Source organism: Scyliorhinus canicula, chromosome 21 (assembly GCF_902713615.1).
Source record: "Scyliorhinus canicula chromosome 21, sScyCan1.1, whole genome shotgun sequence".
In the NCBI taxonomy this organism is placed as follows: Eukaryota; Metazoa; Chordata; class Chondrichthyes; order Carcharhiniformes; family Scyliorhinidae; genus Scyliorhinus; species Scyliorhinus canicula.
This window is the reverse complement of record NC_052166.1, coordinates 47,451,688-47,476,004: the sequence shown is the minus strand read 5'-3', so window position 1 is coordinate 47,476,004 and position 24,317 is coordinate 47,451,688. Positions and strand designations below refer to the sequence as shown.

General features: G+C 46.8%; 1 protein-coding gene across 2 annotated transcripts in view; it reads left to right on the top strand.

Annotated features, from left to right (window-relative positions):
- LOC119955876 (WD repeat-containing protein 38-like) overlaps nucleotides 1-24,317 on the top strand; it is a 51,443-nt gene that overhangs the window by 16,493 nt on the left and 10,633 nt on the right. For both annotated transcript variants that reach the window (XM_038782523.1, XM_038782524.1), the window contains exons 4-6: nucleotides 13,973-14,070; nucleotides 15,523-15,603; nucleotides 16,600-16,722. In XM_038782523.1, the coding sequence (XP_038638451.1) occupies nucleotides 13,973-14,070; nucleotides 15,523-15,603; nucleotides 16,600-16,722 (302 nt within the window). The remainder of the gene's footprint in view (nucleotides 1-13,972; nucleotides 14,071-15,522; nucleotides 15,604-16,599; nucleotides 16,723-24,317) is intronic.

The window sequence follows — 24,317 nt, the reverse complement described above, 5'->3', positions numbered from 1 at the left end:
ATCTAACAAGATACCAAGATTGGTTTTGAAGACCAAAAAGACAAGTTTAACTGAGAAGAAGGAAGAAAAATAATTTCTACTAACCACGTACAGCACTGGCAAATCTCACTCAACGCGCTGCTGGGCATCAAAGTACAGGATGGACGGTCTGAAGACACCACACCAGCTTTGAGTCACTCGTAATGCAGATGCGAATTGGTGCACATTTAAACAGCAAATCACCCTCTATATAGCAGCTCTAGGTCTGAACACCTGATGAATGGAGAATAGCATTGCTGCTCACTGTAGCAGATCCACAGAAATCTTTAACACCTTTGTTTTCGATAATGAAATTGATAAAAAACTTTGATGATGTCGTGAAACAGTTCGATTGGCACTGCACACCAAAACAAAATAAGTGCTATGCTTTTCACACGCGCACACAGCAGGCAGGTGAATCGTTCAACAGCTTTTTAACAGGCTTGTGGTTAAATGCTCAGACATAGGGGCGGCACGTGGTGCAGTGGTTAGCACTGGGACTGTGGTACAGAATTCCGGCCCTGGGTCAATGTCCGTGTGGAGTTTGCACATTCTCCCCGTGTCTGCATGGGTTTCACCCCCATAAACCAAAGATGTGCAGGTTAGGTGGATTGGCCACACTAAATTGCCCTACTAAATTCAGGGGCCGGCTGCGGCAGAAAGTAGACCCGGGGGGAGGGGGTAGAGGACGGCCCACCAATTGGTGGGCCCCAATCATGGGCCAGACCCCTTTGGAGGCCCCCACCGGCGAAGGAGCCCCCCCCAACAGGCCGCCTCCCCCCCGACCATATGTGCAGAATTCCCGCCGGCAATGACCAGGGGTGAATAGCGCTGGCAGGACTCTGTCGTATTGGCGTGGCCGCTTGGCCCATCTGGGCTGGAGAATCGGCGGCCCCGCTGGTTCCACTGGCCCGCAGCCGGTGCCCCGCCAAAAGCGCTGGCGCAAATGGCGCCGATTCTCCGCACCTCGGAGAATTTGCGCGCCAGCGTCGTGTTGCGGTGATTCTCTGGCCCGGCGTGGGGCTCGGAGAATCGCCCCCTACATGCTTGAGAGAAACCATCAAGAAAGACGCTGTTTTCCAATGGTCTAACAGATATGAGCATGTATGGCAAATGTTACAGGAAGCTTTGACAACAGCTCCAGTGCTGACTTTTTTTGACCATACAAAGTGGGCGGCATCCTGGCACAGTGGTTAGCACAGTTGCTTCATAGCTCCAGGGTCCCAGGCTCGATTCCCAGCTTGGGTCACTGTCTGTGTGGACTCTGCACATTCTCACCGTGTGTGCGTGTGATCCAGTTTCCTCTCACTGTCCAATGATGTGCAGGTTAAGTGGGTTGGCCATGCTAAATTGCCCTGAGTCAAAGAAAGGTTAGGTGGGGTTACTGGGTTATGGGGATAGGGTGTAGGTGTGAGTTTAGGTAGGGTGCTCTTTCCAACAACCGGTGCAGGCTCGATGGGTCAAATAGCCTCCTGCTCCACTGCAAATTCTATGAAAGACAAAAATATCGACAGATGCGTCAAAAGATGGGTTGGGCGCAGTTTTATTGCAGCAAGGGAATGATGAAAATTGGCTTCCAATTGCCTGTGCTTCAAGGTCAATGACTGACACAGATATGCTCAAGTAGAAAAAGAATGCTTGGGCTTGCTAAATGGATAAAACAAATTCCATGATTATTTGTATGCCCTACTGATATTCTTAGTGGAAACTGACCATAGACCACTTGTGGCGATAGTAAAGAAAAACCTCAATGAGATGTCACCAAGAATACAATGCATGTTGATGGAGTTACAAAGATATGATTTTGGGGCAGCACGGTGGCGCAGTGGGTTAGCACTGTGCCCTCACGGCGCTGAGGTCCCAGGTTCAATCCCGGCCCTGGGTCACTGTCCATGTGGAGTTTGCACATTCTCCCCGTGTTTGCATGGGTTTCACCCCCACAACCCAAAGATGTGCAGGCTAGGTGGATTGGCCACTCTAAATTGCCCCTTAATTGGAAAAAATTAATTGGGTGCTCTAAATTTAAAAAAAAGATGATGAGACCATCAATTCACGAGACACGTGCTTTAAGATATGAACAATGGTGTTAATCTACTTACAACAGAGCCAGCCTGTAACACGATGAACCCTGGATGAACTGGTCGGCTGGCTCTGGGCATCGATCTTTATACAGCAGTCCAGGGGGAGAAGCTGTGGGCGGAGCCAAAGGTGGAGCCCTGTACAAACTCCTATGCATTCCCAGTTCTACTCCCCCTAGTGGTCGGGCAACGCAACTGCGCTTACAATAATATGGTATCATATATATTACAGTGTGAATTACATTCACCACATTCAACCCCTACAAAAAAAATCAAGTCCGGCGGGAGTGGTGGTTCACAAATTGAGTCTGTCCGGTGGTCGAGTCATCCGCTGCGATCTGCGGAGCACCGGGGTTGCAGCCTGTTGTGGTGGCTGGATGGGTGTTGTGGGTTGGGGTACGATGGCGGACTCCGGGGGCAATTGCGTCCGAGCTCCATACCCGTCTGGTTCAACTGGGGACTGGGGGCGCTGGGAGCTAGCCGGTGTGGGTGCGCGAAATAATTGTAGCGAGCTAGTGGGCTCAGGAGCGCGAGGGGGTGGCCGGGTGGGGTGTAGAGTGAGGGGTACCTCTGCAGTGATAGTGGGGGTGCTGGATCCAGCGGGTGCTAGGTCCCGGAGGGATACGGTGTCCTGACGGCCGTCAGGGAACTCTATGAAGGTGTACTGGGGGTTTGAGAGAAGCAGGCGCACCTTCTCCAGAAAGGGGTCGGTTTTGTGCGCCCTGACGTGCTTCCTGAGGAGTACAGGGCCCGGTGTCTTCAGCCATGCCGGGAGAGAGACCTCCGTGGTAGTGCCCCTGGAAAAACTAAAGAGCCGCTCGTGAGGGGTCTGATTGGTCGCGGTGCATAAGAGGGACCTAATAGCGTGGAGCGCGTCTGGGAGGACATCCTGCCAATGGAGGACTGGGAGGTTCCTGGACCGGAGGGTCAGTAGGACGGTCTTCCAGACCGTTGCATTCTCCCTCTCCACCTGCCCGTTCCCCCTGGGGTTGTAGCAGGTAGTCCTGATCGAGGCGATGCCCTTTTCGAGCAGGTACTGACAATGCTCGTCGCTCACGAAGGACGAACTCCGGTCGCTGTGTACGTAGCTGGGGAAACCAAACGGGGTGAGGATACTATGCAGGGCCCTAATGACTGTGTGGGAGGTCATGTCGGGGCACGGGATAGCAAAGGGGAAGCGGGAGAACTCGTCTATAACGTTTAGGAAGTAAACGTTGTTAGTTGAGGGAAGTGCCCCTTTGAAATCAATCGCGAGGCGTTCAAAGGGCCTAGAAGCCTTGACCAGGTGGGCCCTGTCTGGTCTATAGAAGTGCGGTTTGCACTCCGCACAGATCGGGCAGACTCTGGTGACAGCTTTTACCTCCTCAGTGGAGAAAGGCAGATTTCGGGCTTTGATGTTATGGGCGAGCCGGGTGACCCCCGGGTGGTAGAGGTCGTTGTGGATGACTTTTAGGCGGTCGCTCTGTGCGCTGGCGCACGCCCCGCGGGATAGGTCATCTGGGGGCTCGTTGAGCTTCCCGGGTCGATACTTAATATCGTAGCTATAGGTGGAGAGTTCGATCCTCCACTGCAGAATTTTATCGTTTTTAATTTTGCCCCTTTGCGAGTTGTCGAACATGAAGGCAACCGATCTTTGGTCGGTGATGAGGGTGAACCTCCTACCTGCGAGGTAGTGCCTCCAGTGACGAATAGCCTCCACAATGGCTTGTGCTTCCTTTTCGACTGCCGAGTGTCGGGGGTTCTGAAGCGAAGAGGGTACGGGAGAAAAATGTGACTGCCTAATTTAACGTGGCTGCTAGAGCTACCTCTGAGGCATCGCTCTCAACCTGAAAGGGTGTGGATTCATCCACCGCCCGCATGGCCGCTTTGGCGATGTTCTCCTTGATGCAGTTGAAGGCCTGGCGCGCCTCAGCAGACAGGGGAAATCGTGTGGCCCTAAAGAGTGGGTGGGCTTTGTCCGCATATTGAGGGACCCACTGGGCGTAGTATGAAAAGAACCCCAAGCACCGTTTGAGGGCCTTGGGACAATGAGGGAGAGGGAGTTCTAAGAGGGGGCGCATACAGTCCGGGTCTGGGCCCAGGACTCCGTTCTCCACGACATAGCCAAGGATGGCCAGTCTGTTTTTGCGGAAAACGCATTTCTCCTTGTTATAAGTGAGGTTTAATTTCTGTGCCTTCCGGAGAAAACGGTGGAGGTTGGCGTCGTGGTCCTGCTGGTCATAGCCGCAGATGGTAACATTGTCCAGATACGGAAACGTGGCCCACAGCCCGTACTGGTCTACCATTCGGTCCATTGCTCATTGGAACACCGAAACCCCGTTAGTGACGCCGAAGGGAACCCGGAGGAAATGGAAGAGGCGGCCATCGGCCTCGAATGCCGTGTAGTGGTGGTCCTCTGGGCGGATTGGGAGCTGGTGGAATGCAGACTTCAGATCCACAGTGGAAAATAGCCGATATTGGGCGATCTGATTAACCATGTCTGCAATTCTGGGGAGGGGATACGCGTCTAGGAGTGTAAAGCGATTTATGGTCTGGCTATAGTCGACGACCATGCAAAATTTTTTCCCGGTCTTGACGACCACCACCTGAGCTCTCCAGGGACTATTACTGGCCTCTATGATCCCCTCACTGAGTAGCCGTCGGACCTCCGATCGGATAAAGACCCTACCCTGTAGGCTGTATCGCCTGCTGCGAGTAGCTACTGGCTTGCAATCTGGAGTGAGATTAGCGAAGAGAGGAGGGGGGAGATGCGCAGCGTGGCTAGGCTGCAGATAGTGAGTGGGGGCAGGGGCCCGCCGAAGCTGAGGGTGAGGCTCTTGAGGTTGCACTGGAAATCCAGGCCTAATAAGAGTGGCGCGCAGAGGTCAGGCAGGACATAAAGGTTAAATTTTGAATAATTAGCGCCTCGAATTGTGAGCGTAGCGACGGTGCGTCATTGGATTTGGACTGAGTGGGAGCCCGAAGCGAGGGCGATAGTTTGGCTCACAGGAAAAATAGGAAGTGAACAGCATCTTAGCAGCTCTGGGTGTATAAAGCTCTCGGTGCTCCCGGAGTCAAAGAGGCATGGCGTGCTGTACCTGTTGATCTGGACCTCCGCCATCGAACTTCGTAGGTGCTTGGGGCGGGATTGATCTAGAGTGACCGCATTGAGTTGCGGGCCGCGTGATGAGTGCTCGGGAGAGTCGTAGTCTTCCGAGTGGGCGTCCGGTCGAGTAGATGCCGGTACATTCTGGCGATCTTGATGCCGGATCGCTGCGCTGAGTTGCGGGCCGCGTGATGAGTGCCCGGGGAAGTCGTAGTCTTCAGATGAGCTTTCTGAGCATGCAGATGCAGATGGGGCCCGTGGATCGCACGTGGTGAGCGGTGAGGAAGGTGGCGTCCAAGATGGCGGCCCCCATGAGTCGCACGTGGCCGGCTGCATGGTGGGGGTTTGCCAAGATGGCGGCCCCCATGGATCGCACGTGGCGGGAGGGGCCGGAGTCAGGGCGTAGGCCGCAGCGTTTTGGGCCCCGCGGGCCCGCTGGTGTTGGGAGCGATTTGTTCTCTCTACTGGGGAGTTAAAAACTGGGGCCCTTTTCGCGAGGCACAGTCTGGCATAGTGGCCTTTCTTCCCGCAGCTGCTGCAGGTCGCGGATCGAGGTGGGCAGTGCTGCCGCGGGTGCTGGCTTTGGCCACAGAAATGGCAGGCTGGGGAAGCTGAGTAGCTGGCTGGAGCAGCAGAGTAACTGGCTTTGGCAGCACGGTAGCTGGGGGGGGCCGTGCGGCACAGGCTTGGGTGGACTGTTGGTCGGGGGTCCACGATGAGGTCGCGGGGTCTGCGGGAAACGACGTGAGGCTGCGGAAGGAGACTTCCATAGTGGTAGCAGCCTCCACAGTAGTATCTAAGTCCTGGGCCCCCTTTTCTAGCAGTCTTTGGCGCACATAGTTAGATCTAAGGCCCCCTACGAAAACGTCCCGCACAGCAAGCTCCCTATGTTCCGCCGCGGTAAAAGCTTGATAATTACAGTCATTTGAAAGATTGTTCAATTCCCTTACAAACTCGGCTAGTGTTTCTGTAGGCCGCTGACGGCGAGTCGTAAACACGTGGCGTGCATAAACCTCGTTAATGGGCCTAACGTACATTTTGTCCAATATCGCCAGCGTTGCGGTGTAAGAAACGGCCGGATTTAGCTGTGTGGAGATTCTGTGGCTTACCCTCGCGTGCAGTAGGCTGGGTTTTTGTTCCTCCATTGTTCCGGCGGTGCTGGCTTCTGCCAGGTAGGCCTTAAAACATCTCAGCCAGTGGGGAAAAATTTCCTTAGCCTCTGCATCCTGCGGGTCGAGTTCTAGGCGTCCGGGCTTGAGGGCTGCTTCCATAATTTACTTCGACTGTTTCGTAAGTATATTAAATTGTTGGAACCAACAATTCCACGGACACGTGCTTGTAGGATTAGAATAGCGGTTTTAATATACTTACAACAGAGCCAGCCTGTTAGCCGTTGAATTTTCGGTGAACTGGCTGGCTGACTCTGTGGCACGGATCTTTATACAGCAGCTCCAGGGGGAGGAGTTCTGGGCGGAGCCAAGGGAGGAGCCCAGTACAAACTCTCGAGTACTCCCAGAGCTACTCCCCTGGTGGTCAGGTAGTGCAACTGCACTTACAATATTGATACATGTATCTACTTGGAACAGAGTGACATTGGTAACTATAATGCCGTGTGAATCTCAATTCACCACTGCCAGGTAGGCTTCAAAACATCGGAGCCAATGCGAAAAGATTTCTTTTTCCTCTGTATCCTGTGGGTCGAGTTCCAATCGCTCAGGCTTGAGGGCTGATTCCATGATTGTTCCTTACCATTTCTTAAGTAGATTAAATTGATGAGACCATCAATTCACGAGACACGTGCTTTAAGATATGAACAGTGGTTTTAATCTACTTACAACAGAGCCAGCCTGTAACACAATGAACCCTGGATGAACTGGTCGGCTGGCTCTGGGCATCGATCTTTATACAGCAGTCCAGGGGGAGGAGCTGTGGGCGGAGCCAAGGGTGGAGCCCTGTACAAACTCCTATGCGTTCCCAGTGCTACTCCCCCTAGTGGTCGGGCAACGCAACTGCGCTTACAATAATATGGTATCATATATATTACAGTGTGAATTACATTCACCTCAAAAGATACATTTTCAATCTCATCTACACACCAGGTAATTATCTTGTTGTAGCTGATGCACTATCTCGTGCTACGGACATGAAAGAAGAACAATGTATGGATGAGGAAGTGCAAATGCATGTGAATCTTGTGACAGAATCCCTTCCAGTGTCTGATGAGAAGCCAAAATTAATCAGAATGAATCCATCAAAGTTGAAATCTTACAGAAGATAATAAAATATCTCAGTGAGGGATAGCCAAAAGGATCCTGTTCCAAATATTATAACATTCGAGCAGAGCTGAGTGCAGCCAATGGATTTTGGCTTTGGCAAAATAGGATTGTCATACCGCAATCTTTACAATCCATGATTCTAAAGAAGATTCATGAAAGGCACTTAGGCATAGAAAAATGTAAGTGAAGAGCCAGAGAAACAGTATACTGGCCAGGCATCGATCAAGGCATTCAAATCATGATAGAAAACTGTGCAACTTGTCAGGCATTTCAGTACAAACAGCGGAAAGAACCAATGCAAAGAGGGAATTGATTTCTTCTATCTGGCAGGAAAAGAATACCTGTTAGTGATCGACTATTTCTCCAACTTTGCAGAAGTGGTACAGCTAACACACTCATCGGCTAGGTGTGTAATCAGGCATACTAGGGGCTGGTTTAGCACAGGGCTAAATAGCTGGCTTTTAAAGCAGACCAAGGCAGGCCAGCAGCGCAAGTTCAATTCCCGTACCAGCCTCCCCGAACAGGCGCCGGAATGTGGCGACTAGGGGCTTTTCACAGTAACTTTATTTGAAGTCTTCTTGTGACAATGAGCGATTTTCATTTCATTTCATTTCATTTTCATACTAAAGATATTTGTGCTCGTCCTGGAATACATCAAATTGCCATGAGCGAGAATGGCCCGTGTTTTAGTCATCATGAATGGACAGAGTTCGCACAGAGCTATGATTTTTCACCTATGTCGTTGGTACCGATGTGTACCCGACCACTGGCTGTTCACCCTCCCCCTCCAGAATGTCCTGCACCTCCTCCGAGACATCCTTGATCCTAGCACCAGGGAGGGCAACATACCATCCTGGAGTCTCGTTTGTGGCCACAGAAACACCTATCTATTGCCCTTACAATTGAATCACCTGTAACTATTGCATCGCCACACTTTTTATTCCTCCCTTCTGCAGCAAGACCAACCATGGGGCAACAAATTTGGCTACTGCTGCTTTCCCCTGAGAGGCCATTCTCCTGAACAGTATCCAAATATCTGTTTTGCATGAGGATGGCCACAGGAGATTCTTGCACTGCCTGCCTAGCTCTCTTGTTCTGACTGGTGGTCACCCATTCCCTTCCTGCCTGTGGAGTCTGAGCCTGCGGTGTGACCACCTCTCTATGCGTGCTATCCACGACACTCTCCGCTTCTCGGATGCTGACACTTTCCGTTTCTCGGATGTTCCACAGTGTTCCCAGCCGCAACTCCAGGTCTGAAACCCGGGCTTCCAGGAGCTGCAGCTGGAGACACTTCCTGCAAATGTTGGTCCCGTGCACCGGAAATGTTCCCGGCCTCCCACATGGAGCAAGAGGAGCCAACCAAGGCTTTGAGATCTCCTGCCATGACGTAGCACTTCAAATTAAACCTTTAGAAGATGCTTAATATCAGATTATGTCCAATTCTCTATGGTCTTTCTTTTCTTGTCCTCCTAACTACCAATTATAGCCCTTGTAGATTATGAATCATAAAACGGATAAAAGTGATAAAAGTTGTAAAGACTTAGCGACCTTACCCACTACTTATCAATTACCTCTCTCTCTTGTAGCATCTTCTCCCAGTTCCACCTAACTCCATGTTTTCACCCAACTCTGAGAGCACTCTCACTCAGCCAACCAGCACTCAGTGCAGATCATAATTAATTTCAGATGCCAATAGATTCACATTCAGTTCAATATCCTTTGTAACATCGACAAAGTTGGGCTTTTCAAATTAGAACGTGGAAACAATCTCCTGAATGACATTTTTAATAATTGTCTCACTGAGAAAATCCTTTTAAAATCAGTTTGCTGGAGTTACATTTGGAGCGAATAGGTGGTACCCATCAAAAGAAATGCATTGCTGGCTGAAGCGGTCCCATTTTTGTCGTGCTGCAATTGTATCTGAGCTGTTTAAAGTTGTGTTTGCTTGGCAGTGTAATGTTATATGATGTGTAATAATAGTGTGAACACATTCTGGACATTGCTTCTACTCCAACAGGCCCAGTGAAGGCATGTGCGTTCTCTACCGATACTACTCTCTTCGCAAGTGGGTCCTGTGATTGTACTGTCAGAGTGTGGGATGTGAAAACTGGACAGTGTCTGCACGTTCTAAAAGGTATCCTGACCACAACAGAGGCAGAAAACACACTTTCCCAGCATGGCGGTTCCAGTATGCCCCCAGACTAAAACAGGAAAGGGGGTCGGCCAGAGGACTGGACACAGTGTGGAACAGGGTTTAGAGTTTGCTGCATTAGCAAGGCATGTGTGAAACAGGAATTAAACAAAACTGATAAAAACCCAGTTTTCTAATATTGAAATGATGGGGCTACCACTTCAGAAATTGGTTTGTAAAGTTCAAAATTGTCAACCCCCATGGGATTTTCTGTTCAAAATTCTTTTGAGTCTGAAGGTTTAGGTGGGGCTGTGCCATGTGTCACTTCTGCAGTAAATAAATCCTGAATCACCACTTGCCATGTATACTGATTAATGGAAACATTAATTTAAACTTTTATCTGGGTCCTCAGGGCTCCATGTTATGACAAAGCAATGAGCAGAACGTAAACTAACTCCTTATTTACTCCAGTGTCCAGAACTCTTGATCCAGTCATTGCAGTTAAATATAAAACCTATGTCCATTTTATGAATTGGATAGTCCCCATGACAGAATATTCCATTCTGGAGACAAGTTGTGGTGGGGGCTGGAAGAGCTGGGCTGGAAACAGAGTGGATTTTCATGCCTTATTTTTTGCTTTTAAGCTCATTAAATATGCAGCAATGACGAGTTTGTCGAATCGCATGACAGGGCAGGCAGTGATCTGTCTGCCCTGCCATTACCTCATGGGGTCAAAGTTGAGAGAGCTGCCTCACAGACTAGTCAAGCAACTGCCTGACATAGTCATACTCACAGAGTCATACCTTACAATATCCCAGAAACTACTATCTCCATTCCTGGGTATGTCCTGTCTCACCTCAACTCAACTCAAGACAGACCCAGGAGAGGTGGTGGCGCAATGGTATACAGTCAGGAGGGAATTGCCTTGGGAGTCCTCAACATCGCCTCTGGATCTCATGAAATCTCATGAAATCTCATGACTTCAGGTTAAACATGGGCATGAAACACTTCCTGCTGATTACCACATACTGTCCACCATCAGCCGATGAATCAGTACTCCTCCATGTTGAATGCCACTTGGAGGAAGCTGAGGGTGGACAGGGCCCAGAATATAGTCTGGGCTTGGAACTTCAATGTCTATTACCAAGAGTGGCTCAGTAATACCACCACAGACCAAGTTGGCCGGGTCCTAAAGGATATAGCTGCCAGATTGGGACTGCAGCAGGAGGTGATGGAGCAAACAAGAGGCACAAACATACTTGACCCTATCCTCACCAATCTTACTGCTGCAGATGCATCTATCAATGACAGTATCAGTAGAAGTGACCACAGTCCTTGTGGAGACAAAGTCCTATCTTCACATTGAGGATACTCTTCATCATGTTGTGTGGCACTACACCATGCTTTATAGGATAGACTTTAAACAGATCTAGCAACTCAAGACTGAGCTACCATAAGGCTCTGTGGGCCATCAGCAGCAGCAGAATTGTATTCAACCACAATCTGCAACCTCATGGGCAGGCATATCCCCAATACTACCTTCACCACCAAGCCAGGGGATTAATCCTGGTTCAATAAAGAGTGCAGGAGAGAAGGCCAGGAACAGCACCAAGCATACCTAGAAATGAGGTGTAAACCTGGTGAAGCTACAACACAGGACTACTTGTGTGCCAAACAGCATAAGCAGCAAGTAATTGTCAGTGCTAAGTGATCCCACAACCAACGGATCAGATCTAAGTTCTGCAGTCCTGCCACATCCTGCCACATGAATGGTGGTGGACAATTAAACAACTCACTGGAGGAAGAGGCTCCACAAATATCCCCATTCTCAATGATGGAGGATCCCAGCACATCTGTGCAAATGGCAAGGCTGAAGCCTTCGCAGCAATCTTCAGCCATAAGTGCTGAGTGGATGACCCATCTCAGTCTCATCCAGAGGTTCCCAGCATCACAGATATTAGTCGTCAGCCAATACGATTCACTCCACATGGTGTCAAGGAACTACTGAAGGCACTGGATACTGCAAAGGCTATGGGCCCTGACAATTTTCTAGCAATAGTACTGAAGACTTGTGCTCCAGAACTTGCTGCACCCCTAGCCAAGCTGTTCCAGTACAGCTACAACACTGACATCTACCCAACAATGTGGAAAAATGCCCAGGTGTGTCCTGTACACAAGAAACTGGACAAATCCAACCCAGCTAATTACTGCCCTCAGCTAATTACCACCCTATCAGTCTACTCGCCAACATCAGCAAAATAATGGAAGGAGTAATCAACAGTGCTATCAAGTGGCACTTACTCAGCAATAACCTGCTCACGGACGCTTAGTTTGGGTTCCGTCAGTGTTACTGCTTGTGATCTCATTACAGTCTTGGTACAAACATGGGCAAAAGAGCTGAATGCCAGAGGTGAGGTGAGAGTGACTGTCCTTAACATGAAGGCAGCATTTGACCAAGTATGGCATAAAGGAGCCCTAGCTAAACTGGAGTCAATGGGAATTCGGGGGAATACTCTCCATTGGTTGTGCTAAACTAGCCCCTGGAAGCCTGTCACCTGGAAGGACAAGAGCAGCAGATACCTGAACCCCCACCACCTGGAGGTCCCCTCCAAGTCACTCACCACCCCGACTTGGAAATATATCACCGTCTCTTCACTGTCGCTGGGTCAAAACCCTGGAACTCCCTCCCTAACAGCACTGTGGGTTTACCTACACTACATGGACTGCAGTGACTCAAGAAGGCAGCTCACCACCACCTGCGCAAATGGCAATTAGAGATGAGCAATAACTGCTGCCAGTGACACCCGGCATTCCTTGAATGACTGTAAAAAATGTTCAAGGAGGGCATCCAGTGAGTCAGTAACTGAAAGGTCATGGGTGGTGGGATGGTATTGGGTGGTCTTATGGGGGAGGCAGGTCCCAGGAAGCGAGGATGCATGTTGTCTCGGAAGGGAAGAGGTCAAGTAGAAAAAGGGCATGGGGACGTTGACATTTAAGGGTTCAGTGGCGAACAGGAATATATCCACATGGATAAATCTGCATGGGTTCAAGAGTAACAGGCTGAGACTAAATCATGATAGGAAGAAGTAAAATTAGGAAATGGTGCAGACACAGGGGGAAGGGGGAACTTGATAGGTAATAGGGGGAGGTTAGAAGCTGATCTCAGATAAGAGTCAGCAGCAGCCTTTCAATGAGCCTACATGAGATGCAAATGAATGCAAAAGTGATTCTTGACACAGATCAGTGGGAAACTCAGCCTGTCTTTGATTCATCATCAAAGTGGGGAGAACAAAATTCCAAATTGATTTCTCCAAATGTGGGAAAGTTTGTGTTTCCTGCTGGCACAATTTCCACCGCTGGCAGGAAAGGAAAATTCGATCCTCAATTACTTTTTGGACCTCAGTAAAATATGATTAACACCCAGGCACCTTTTCCATGAGACATTGGACACTGCAGGATTTCACATTAAAGCTTTTCTTTTGGATGAAATTGATGAAAGAATCATAATAGTCCTGCATTTGGTCCAGTGTTCTTGTGCCAGCCGTGTGAAATAATTGTCCAATGAATTAAATAAATTGTAATCTCCCTTCTTGTTCTTTTGCCAATTATTTTAACTGTGTTCTTTGGTTGGCGACTCATATATCAGGAAAAACAACTCTTAATAATAATAATAATAATAATAATAATCTTTATTAATGTCACAAGTAGGCTTACATTAATACTGCAGTGAAGTTACTGTGAAAAACCCCTAGTCACAACACTCTGTCACCTGTTCGGCTACATAGAGGGAGAATTCAGAATGTCCAATTCACCTAACAAGCACGTCTTTCAGGACTTGTTGGAGGAAACAGGAGCGCCCGAAAAACTCCGCGCAGACACGGGGGAACGTGCAGACTGTGCACAGACATTGACCCAACCTGGGAATTGAACCCAATTCCTCCTGATTTCAAACCTCTTCATTGTTTTGAACATCTTTATTCAATCGCCACTTAAGCATTCCACTTTCATGATGTTATCAGATTCATCAGACAGTAAGTTATGGATAATGGAAGATCATTGTCCCCTGAAAAGAACTTCAACATTCCCCTGCAAATAATCATACTGTTCTCTGAATCTTTCATCATTATCAGGGAAGGCTGCTGTGAAGTTTCGGTCAGACACAAAATTTACGGAAAATCCAATTTTTGAAGGGTGCTAATTAATATTTACTCATTTGGGGTTTTAGCCAATGAATTAAGCCTCAGCATTCAGTTTTGTTTCATATGAAGGCAGATTCTGATACGCTCCACCTCACATCACAGAGCCCTTTCCCATTGATCTTGTCTTAGTGATGTCCCAACATTGTTCTTCAGCATGTTTCAGCTAACTTGTTTGTGACTTTCAGGACACACTAAGAGTGTGGAGACGGTATGCTTCTTCCATAATTCAAAGCTGCTCGTATCTGGAGGCTGGGACTACACAGCCATTCTGTGGAATTCAAAGGTTAGCTGTAGACGTTTTAGTTCTATTATGCATCATTGTATTCTTGTGTGTCTTGTCGAACCTCAGCCTCCCCGCCACCCTCAAACATGTTCCTGTCACTTCCTGGTTTGTGCTAATTCTTAATGCTACCAATCAGGACTTTGACCATTTGGTTCCTTTCCGGACGCCGGTCGCCTGCTTGAAAATTTGTCTTTTGATTAAATGTTACATTAAAATACGATCTACCTTAAAACGCAGGTAGCAGCAGTTGAAAAATAATGTTAGGATTTTCAACTTTTTGGGTATCCATGAGACTTGAGGACTTACCCTTGTCCAGAATATGAACTGAAGTATTTCATTGCACTGATATATTACTGATTAAATAGCATTAATTTTACTGTCTAATATTTACTGATTGATTTGCAACACATGGCTGTTAGGTACTAACATGAAACTGTTTATTGTACAGCTATACAGTGAAGAGTAATGACAAAGATACAAAAACATCTTTGTGAATTTGGCTTGTAGGAACAAAGCAGGAATTATTGGCAAACCTGTGCAAGACTGAACAACATTATCATGGCTTTAAGCATGTAATTAAGCCAGGTTCCATCAGGAGTCATTTTACAGTATTAGACACCACCAGTTGATGATGAGCGCCTGCCACCTATGAAGATATTCACAGTTTAATATGCAATAACAATCACTAGTTGGTTCAGAACAAAAATGGAATAAAGCCTTGCTGTTTGTTGGTTACTGCAGTGAATTTCAAAATGCTTGAAATTGCCCAATGGCAATGGAGAAATAGCACTTATTCTTCTGAATAGCATTTCAGTGATACATTCATTGCTAAAAATGTGGTGATGGTGATAAAATTGTATTTGCATGATGAACAGCTTTTGATTAGTTAGTGTAAGGTCTGAAATGTGCAGAAATGAATTATTACATTTAAAAGGTTCTAAACCAAGCGACTAAGAAATCAACACTGTCTGCCTGTAAATCAGTACGTGCCGTCTCCCCATTGGATGTACTTTACCTCCGCTGGGGGCCGACCACTTTATAATAAAAATTTTTTTTGATATCTTCCTTTGCTTTAATTCCCAATAAGATCCCTCTTCTCCAGTCAAGGGTTATTTGGAGTGGGGTGTGGGGCCCGGATCATCCATGCTCGGTTTGCATGCCGGAACATGTTTGAAGGGCTGAATGGCCTACACTTGCTCCTAAGTCCCATGTTTCTATGTGCTAAGCAGCCTTTTCTGCAGAAAGCTGGTGAGGTGTGTGGATGGTTCAGACCAACAGGGTGTCAATGGAAAACCTGGGCCAGGTTTCCACAATTTTCTTTCTTGGAAAAATACAACTTAGCCTCATTCCCATTTAAGTGGAGGACAAAAAGATTTATGATCTCATTATTCCTGCAAGAGTCAATGCACAGTTAACTCTCTGCCATTGAACGTCATCTTTTTATTTAACTAGACGGGCTTGCTTTTGAAGATTCTTCACGGACATCGGAATGTCATCAAAACCAGCGCGTTTTCATTCCTTGGAGAATTTTTGGTAATCTGAATTTCTTCGCAATTATAAGATATCTCCAATTATTCCTTAATATACTGACATTTATGCATCATATAATGAATCAAAGAAAAGGCATTTTAAAAAGTGATGGTAGGTGGGGAAAGATTAATACAGGAATGAAGGAGTAGTTTCTGAACCATAATGTGGGAATTAGGAAAGGAGTATGAAAGCTTGCCAAGCAGATTAGTTCCAAAGTCATTACAGATGGCGAGATAAGTCAAGGTTTACATTCATAGAATCCCTACAATGCAGAAGGAGGCCTTTCGGCCCATCAAGTCTGTGCCAATCCTCCGAAAGAGGGCCCTACCAAGGCCCAAACCAAGTGACTTTTTGCACACCAAGGGGCAATTTCGCTTTTCCAATCCATCTAATCTACACACCCACATGGGGAGAACATACAAGCTCCACACAGACAGTTGCCTGAGGTCAGAGTTGAACCCGGGTCCCTGACGCGGTGAGGCAGCAGTGCTAACCACTGTGCCACCCGTGCCATTTAATTAGTGGATTTGAAGCTATTGGCTATCAAGTCAGATTGCCCACTTGTCAATGTTCTCCACTGACCACAGCTGGAAAGTGTGAGGATTTCCAATATGGGCAGAATTGTGCTTGGCCATAATTCACCCCAATCAACGGGTCAAACAACATTCACTGTCTTTACCCACCCATGAAGGAAGGGTGAGGTAGTGGAGGGTGACTGAACCTCAGGAACCAGATCCAGGGCAGAGAACTGGCAGGAGACAAAAGCAAATATATTGAAACATGAAAAAGATACAATACGATACATTGAAAAGTGCATTCAATTGTGCAACGGAAAGACGGAATATTTGTGATGAAGCTGTTGAATCTCTTTGATAATAATTGTAATTTCCAAATAGCCTGTGTACGGACTACAACTGTTCCTGTAAGATTATCCAGACTTTGTTTCTTGGTGCTGGACCTCAGTGATTGTTTACTAAAGCTGTTATTCTTCTTGTGCAGGCCACTGGATCCTGGGATTATACAGTGAGGGTGTGGAGGTTACGAGAAGTGAAACGAAGATTAATTTTGCGTGGTCACACGGGCAATGTGAGCTGTGTAAATTTTTCAAGATTCGGAATGCTGGTAAGCTGAATGATGAAATGAACTAGAAAATGGGAAAATGGAAATGACCACAGGCACCGTCACTGGCTCAGCGGCTATATCCAATTTGTGGTGCAATACTGAGCCATGTGGACTAAGTCCTTGGTTTTGTAGTCAGTGCCAATGCAAGGAGCTCGATACTGACTTTGAATAAAGCCGTACAGAGAGGTCTTTGGTGAGATCCTTGCATCTCTGTCATGCAGTGGATTGTAGCGTTCTCCAATGGGAATTCCCAGAACAGAGATGACATCATGCTGTCCAAATAGCCAATCATATTGAAGAATTCTCATTGACAGCCAATTGGGAAATGAAAAGCAGCAAGCAAACGCTTAATTTATCAAACAGGGCAATACATGGATTGTGATGTCCACATGAGCTGATGGTAGAACCTAAAATATCACTCAAAAAAAAGCAGCATTTGAAAAAAACTTAGTTCAGAAAATCTAGTGATTGATCATAATGGAGACATTTCAGAATGCACCACAAATATAAAGTTATATTTGTGGGCAGCACTGTGGCGCAGTGGTTAGCACTGCAGCCCCATGGCGCTAAGGTCCCAGGTTCAATCCCAGCTCTGGGTCACTGTCCGTGTGGAGTTTGCACATTGTCCCCATGTTTGTGTGGGTTTTGCCCCCACAACCCAAAAGATCTGCAGGGTAGGTGGATTGGCCACGCTAAATTGCCCCTTAATTGGAACAAATGAATTGGGTACTCTAAATTTATTTTTAAAAATAATAGAGTTATATTTGTTCATCAATTATAATTACTCAAATCACTGTTAAAAACCCAGTTATATCTTATTGAATAGGGCATAGCATTTTATGGGCTTTCTGACGTGATGTGGAAATAGAAAAGGGGGTTCGCTCTGATTTCATTGATTGCTGGCTTGAGTGAGGTGGTGGGGAGGGCAAATGTCAGCTTAGCGTGTAATGTAGAATAATGTGTTAATCTGTGCTTGCACGTGATCCTGAAGTTATGGCTAGTTTCAGAGGGATAAAGCCTGTGGTGTTTTTTTGTGTTGATAAATTTAGGATGGCTGGCATAATGTTCACAAAGACCACAAACAGCTTTTAAATTGAACAAAGCTATAAATTTATTAACACTACTTAATTGGATTCAACACTTACTCCTACATAATCCACAGTTGATAATTAACATATAATCTACACTCATCTACTATTAATATCTACACAATTATATTAACTATGATCTGCTCTCACTCACACTACCTTTCCTTCAGTCTGTACTCTAGCTATCTCCTTCACTTCTCTCCCCACAAGGCTTAGTATTAATGTCTTATATACTTGTACATCTAGCTCCCTCTAGTGGTTGATTTAGACATTTCATTAACTCTTGCAGTTCTTACATTTATGATAATGTCACAAGGCCATCCAAAGCAGAACGTCTGCTGTCAAAATTACCACAGAAATCCAAGCCCAGTTCTCTGGTCTAAGTTAAGCTGCCTGATCTTAGTCAGGCTGACCCTGCAAGCTCTACAGTTTTCCTCAGCTCTATTGGGCTAATGAAGGAAGGAAGTCAGTTCAGTTCCTACATTTGATAGCCAATGTTGGAATGTGTTTGCGTAAATATCAGTGGAAATGAGATCAGGACCAGTTACAATAACTTTCACACTCTCCACACAGATTGACAAATTTGACTTGTTGGGTAACACATTGGGGTTACCGCTGTAACCAATCAGATTGAGCCTTCAGGAAGGGAATTCACAAAAACAAAACACAAAACAATAGACGATTTGTCATCTGTGGACTAATAATCGCAGTCATAACTCATTGAGTGTGCTTAGTGTGTTCCCAAGAAATGGTGTGCGCACCTGGGCAGGACCGGAACCAATGTCCGAGGGTAAATAGTGCTGTTGGGGAGAATTTAAATTAATATAGCAGGGGCATGGGAACCGATGCAGGAGGTTGGAGGGAAGTAAGGTGGGGACAGAAACAAAATGCAGTAAAAGGAAAAGCGTAGGGCAGAAAAACCAAAGACAAAAAGCAAAAAGGGCCACGTTACATTATAATCCTAAAAGGGAAGGGCAGCACGGTGGTGCAGTGGGTTAGCCCTGCTGCCTCATGGCGCCGAGGTCCCAGGTTCGATCCCGGCTTTGGGTCACTGTCCGTGTGGAGTTTGCACATTCTCCCCGTGTTTGCGTGGGTTTCGCCCCCACAACCCAAAGATGTGCAGGGTAGGTGGACTGGCCACGCTAAATTGCCCCTTAATTTGAAAAAATGAATTGGGTACTCTAAATTTATATATTAAAAAAAAAAAATCCTAAAAGGGCAATAAACCTAAAAGGGCAATAAATGTCAAGAAAACCAAGCCTGAAGGCTCTGTGTCTCTGCGAGGAGTATTTGCAATAAGGTTGATGAATTAACTGGGCTGACAATCATTAACGGATATGATGTAATTGGGATCACGGAGACCTGGCTCCAGGGTGACCAAGGATGGGAACTCAACATCCAGGGGCATTCACTGTTCTGGACAGATAGCAGGAAAGGGTGGGCAATTGGGGTGGTGTTGCTGGTTAAAGAGGAAATTAACACAATAGTAAGGAAGGACATTAGCCTGGACGATGTGGAATCTGTATGGGTGGAGCTGTGGAACACCAAAGGGCAAAAAACAATAGTGGGAGTTTTGTACAGACCACCAAACCGTAGTTGTGAGGGTGGGGATGGCATCAAACAGGAAATTAAAGATGTGTGCAGTAAGGGTGATTTATGGGTGACTTCAATCTAACATATTGATTGGGCTAATCAAACTGGTAGCAATGCGATGGAGGAGGATTTCCTGGAATGCGTCAGGGATGGTTTTCTCAACCAATATGTCGAGGAACAACTATAGAGCAGGCCATCCTAGTCTGGGTGCAATGACAAAGGATTAATTAGTAACATTGTGATGTGAGATCCTTTAGGGAAGAGTGACCATAATATGATAACATTCTTCATTAAGATGGTGAATTACATAATTAAGTTTGAGACGAAGAGCCTGAACTTAAAGAAAACTATCTTTGATGGTATGAGATGTGCATTGGCTAGGATAAGTTGGCAAAGGATACTTAAGGGATTGATGGTGGATAGGCAATGGCAGACATTTAAAGAACACATGGATGAATTTCAACTATTGTACATCCCTATCTGGCATAAGAATAAGATGGGGAAGGTTAACATGGCTAACAATGGAAATCAGGGATAGTGATAAAGCCAAAGAGGAGGCATATAAATTGGCCAGAAAAAGCAGCAAGCTTGAGGACTGGGAGAAATTTAAAATTCAGCAGGAGGACAAAGGGTTTAATTCAGAAGGGGAAAATAGAATACGAGAGTAGGCTTGCAGGAAACATAAGAACTGACTGCAAAAGCTTCTATAGATATGTGAAAAAGACTGAAGACAAATGTAGGTCCCTTACTGTTAGAATCAGGTGAATTTATAATGGGCAACAACAAGATGGCAGACCAGTTGAACAATTACTTTGGATCTATCTTCACTATGGAGGACACAAATAACCTTCTGGAAATACTAGGGGACAGAGGGTCTAGCATGTAGGAAGAACTGAAGGAAATGCTTATTAGTCAGGAAATTGTATTGGGGAAATTGATGGGATTAAAACCTGATAAGTCCCCAGGGCCTGATGCTCCCAGATAACTTAAGGAAGTGGCCCTAGAAATAGTATATGCATTGGTGATCATTTTCCAGCATTCTATAAACTCTGGAAGAGTTCCAATGGATTGGAGGGTAGCTAATGTAACCTCACCTTTTTTTTTTAAAAAAGGAGGGAGAGAGAAAACGAGGAATTATAGACTGGTTAGCCTGACATCGGTGGTGGGGAAAACACTGGTGTCAATTATTAAGGATGAAATAACTGAGCAATTGGAAAGTAGGGACAGGATCGGTCCAAGTCAGCATGTATTCACTAAAGAGAAATCATGCTTGATAAATCTTCTGGAATATTTTGAAGGTGTGACCAGTAGAATGGACAAAGGTGAACCAGTGGATGTTGTGTACCTGGACTTACAAAATGCTTTTGACAAGGTCCCGCACAAGAGATTAGTGAGCAAAATGAAAGCTCATGGCATTGGGGATAATGTATTGACGTGGATAGAGAACAGATTGGCAGACAGGAAGCAGAGAGTGGGAGTAAATGGGTCCTTTTCAGAGGGCAGGCAGTGACTAGTGAGGTACCACAGGGTTCAGTGCTGGGGCTCCAGTTGTTCACAATATACATTAATGATTTAGATGAAGGAAGTGCCTGCAATATCTCCAGACGACACTAAGCTGGGTGGCAGTGTGTGCTGTGAGGAGGATGCAAAGAGGCTGCAGGGTGACTTGGACAGACTGGCTGAGTGGGCAAATACTTGGAAAATGCATTATAATGTGGGTAAATATGACATTATCCACTTTGGTGGCAAAATTAGGAAGGGAGACTATTATCTGAATGGTGGCAGTTTAGGAAAAGAAGAAGTGCAACGAGACTTGGGTGTCATGATGGAACAGTCGCCGAAGGTTGACGTGCAGGTAGAGGAGGCGGTGAGGAAAGCTAATGGCATGCTGACTTTCATAGTGAGAGGATTTGAGTACAGGAGTCGGGATGTCTTGCTGCACCTGTACAGGGCATTGGTGAGGCCACACCTTGAGTATTGTGTGCATTTGTGGTCTCCAAGCTTGAGGAAGGACATTCTTGCTATTGAGGGTGTCCAGTGAAGATTCACCAGACTAATTCCCAGGATGGGAGGACTGACATATGAAGAAAGACTGGATCGACTGGGCTTGTACTCACTGGAGTTTAGAAGAATGAGATGGGATCTCATAGACACAGATAAAATCCTGATGGGACTGGACAGGCTAGCTGCGGGAAGAATGTTCCTGAAGTTGGGGACGGCCCGAACAAGAAGTCACAGTCCAAGAATAAAGGGTAATCCATTCAGGACTGAGATGAGGAAGAATTCTTCTCTCAGAGAGTTGTGAACTTGTGGAATTCTCTCCCACAGAAAGCTGTTGGGGCCAGTTCGGTGGATATATTCAAGAGGGAGCTGGACGTGGCCCTTGCGGCTAAAGGGATCAAGGGGTATGGAAAGAAAGCAAGTGGTATACTGAATTTGCATGATCCACCATGATCATATTGAATGGTGGTGCAGCCTCGAAGGGCTAAATGGCCTACTCCTGCATCTCTTTTCTATGCCTATGATAGAGATGGAAGATTAGTTGAGTGAGTCTGTAGATTGCTATTTGACTCGATAGGTGTAACTGAAGGAGTTGATGGAGGGAGAGCTGATTGAGAGAGGTCGGTGGTTGATGATTGACTTTTTTTGCAAAACTTGTCTATTCCAGTAAACTTTTGCCTTTCCCTGTAGATATCTGAATATTCAATTGGATTTATCCAAGTCAGAGCAAACACCAGAACTGTGATTTATTACAGGGGCCATATCTTGAATGATACATTCCATCTCATCACTTACTCAGTTGCTTCATTGTAATTGGACAAGTTCGGTCAGTTTCTTCACTATCTTGATAATCATCATATTAGCCCAAACTTATTTTGATCTCCATCAGATCCTCATATGATAAAGCTTTGTTGTGGGACTCCAACAGCTCTGCGTCGTCTTCAACACACACATTATATAGAAAAGATTAACAATCTCAGCTGGGGATGAACTTATGAAAATCATGCACAAATTCTGGCCCAACCTTGTGCCAAACCACATTTAATGTTGATTGGTGAACTTCATCCCAAAACTCACCAATGTGCTTTTAATGGCGTGTAGCATGCACAATGTTGAAATGTTGCCAAATCTCACTTATCCTCTCCATCAGTATCACCAATCCAGACCATGCCCCCCCCCCCCCCCCCAACCTGCATTTTCACACCGGTGAGGTTTACAACAGGTCTGGGGCAATGAGAACCAGGTGAAGGGAACCAACGAGGGGTGCGCTGCTGCTGGCATGGTCAATCCACCTAACCTACACAACTTTGGACTGGGGGAGAAAACCTGAGCACCAGAGACAACCCATGCAGAAACGGGAGAAAGTGTAAACTCAGCACAGTCACCCAAGGCCGGAATTGAACCTGGGTCCATGGCGTTGTTAGGCTGCAGTGCTAACCACTGTGTCATTGTATCGCTACTATTCTGTTGGGCATTTGTTTTCCAATAGGGTCCTGTCTCACCAACATTAAAGACTTGACAGGGCAAATAACCTCCTGCTCAATAGCTTTTAATGTTTCAGGATATGCATCCACAGCACTTGAGTCACCATTTGCTTTATAATCAATACGCTTTAGGTTATGTCAATTTTTGCATGTCTTAAAATGCTCCAGCCAGCCTGAACTTACTTTAAAAGATTCATCTGTACGTGTTTCACCCTTGATGCACGATCCATTTTTCAAAGACTAAGGTTGGATACAACTGTGGCTTTATTGCAGTGATGTGTGGCCTCTCACAGCAGCTGGCGAAATGGTTGCTAATTAGAGGACACACATATTTATACTCCTCCTACTGGGCGGAGCCAGCAGGCAGGGGCTACCGGCGAACCTGTAGTACAGGTCCCACCTTACATCACCTAATACAGGTGTAAAGTGGTTTACCACAACCCTCCTTCAGTTTCAGTTTCTCAAAGAGATCATCAGCTTTCTTTCCTGAGTTACAGCTGCGCATAAAGGAATTGGCCTCTCTGGATCGGGATTGATCTTCAAGTCTGATGCACGATCAATGACCACAGAAGCGAGGTTGTAGTCCAACGGAAGGCTTTAATAAGCTAGATGTTTCCCCCAGCAGCTCAGTTACATAAAGGGAGCTGCTGGGGTTACACAGGCTCTTATACCCCGCCTTGCAGGGCGGAGCTACCATCCAGTCTCGACCAATAGACAACATGCATTACCTACCAATGGACCAATAGACAACATGCATTATCCACCAATGGTGTCTCTGCATTATTAGGTACCGTAATACCTCTAACCATACTACCACAAAGTCAAATCCAAGAACACCATCCTCTCCATCAAACGACTGCACAAGTGTTGTAACCTTGTGGCAGTTAAAAGAATTACACTCTAACCACCGATCTTTATTTTCTCCTGCTTATCCCTAATTGGACACAGGTAAGGTCATGTGTTTCAAAGGGGTGAAATTGTCCGACCCCACGCAGGGTCGGAGAATCGGCCGGCGGCGGCGTTATTCCCGCTCCCGCCAGGTTTTGAATTTTCCGAACGGCCAAAAACCGGCGTTGTGCAAATCCCGCCGGCAGCCTCGGAGAACAGCTGGCGCCGGCGGGATGTCATTTAATTTTTACTGTCAACAAATCTCCGGCCCGGATGGGCTGAAGTCCAGCCGACGTGGCCACGGGTCACGTCGGCGAAAATCACAGTAGGTTTATAACGGCGTCAACCATTGATGATGGTTGACGCCGTTCAGTTACCTACATCGAGTGCGGGGGGGGGGGGGGGGGGGGTGGGGGGGGGGGGGGGGGGGGGGGGGGGGGGGGGGGGGGGGGGGGGGGGGGGGGGGGGGGGGGGGGGGGGGGGGGGGGGGGGGGGGGGGGGGGGGGGTGGGGGGGGGGGGGGGGGGGTGGGGGGGGGGGGG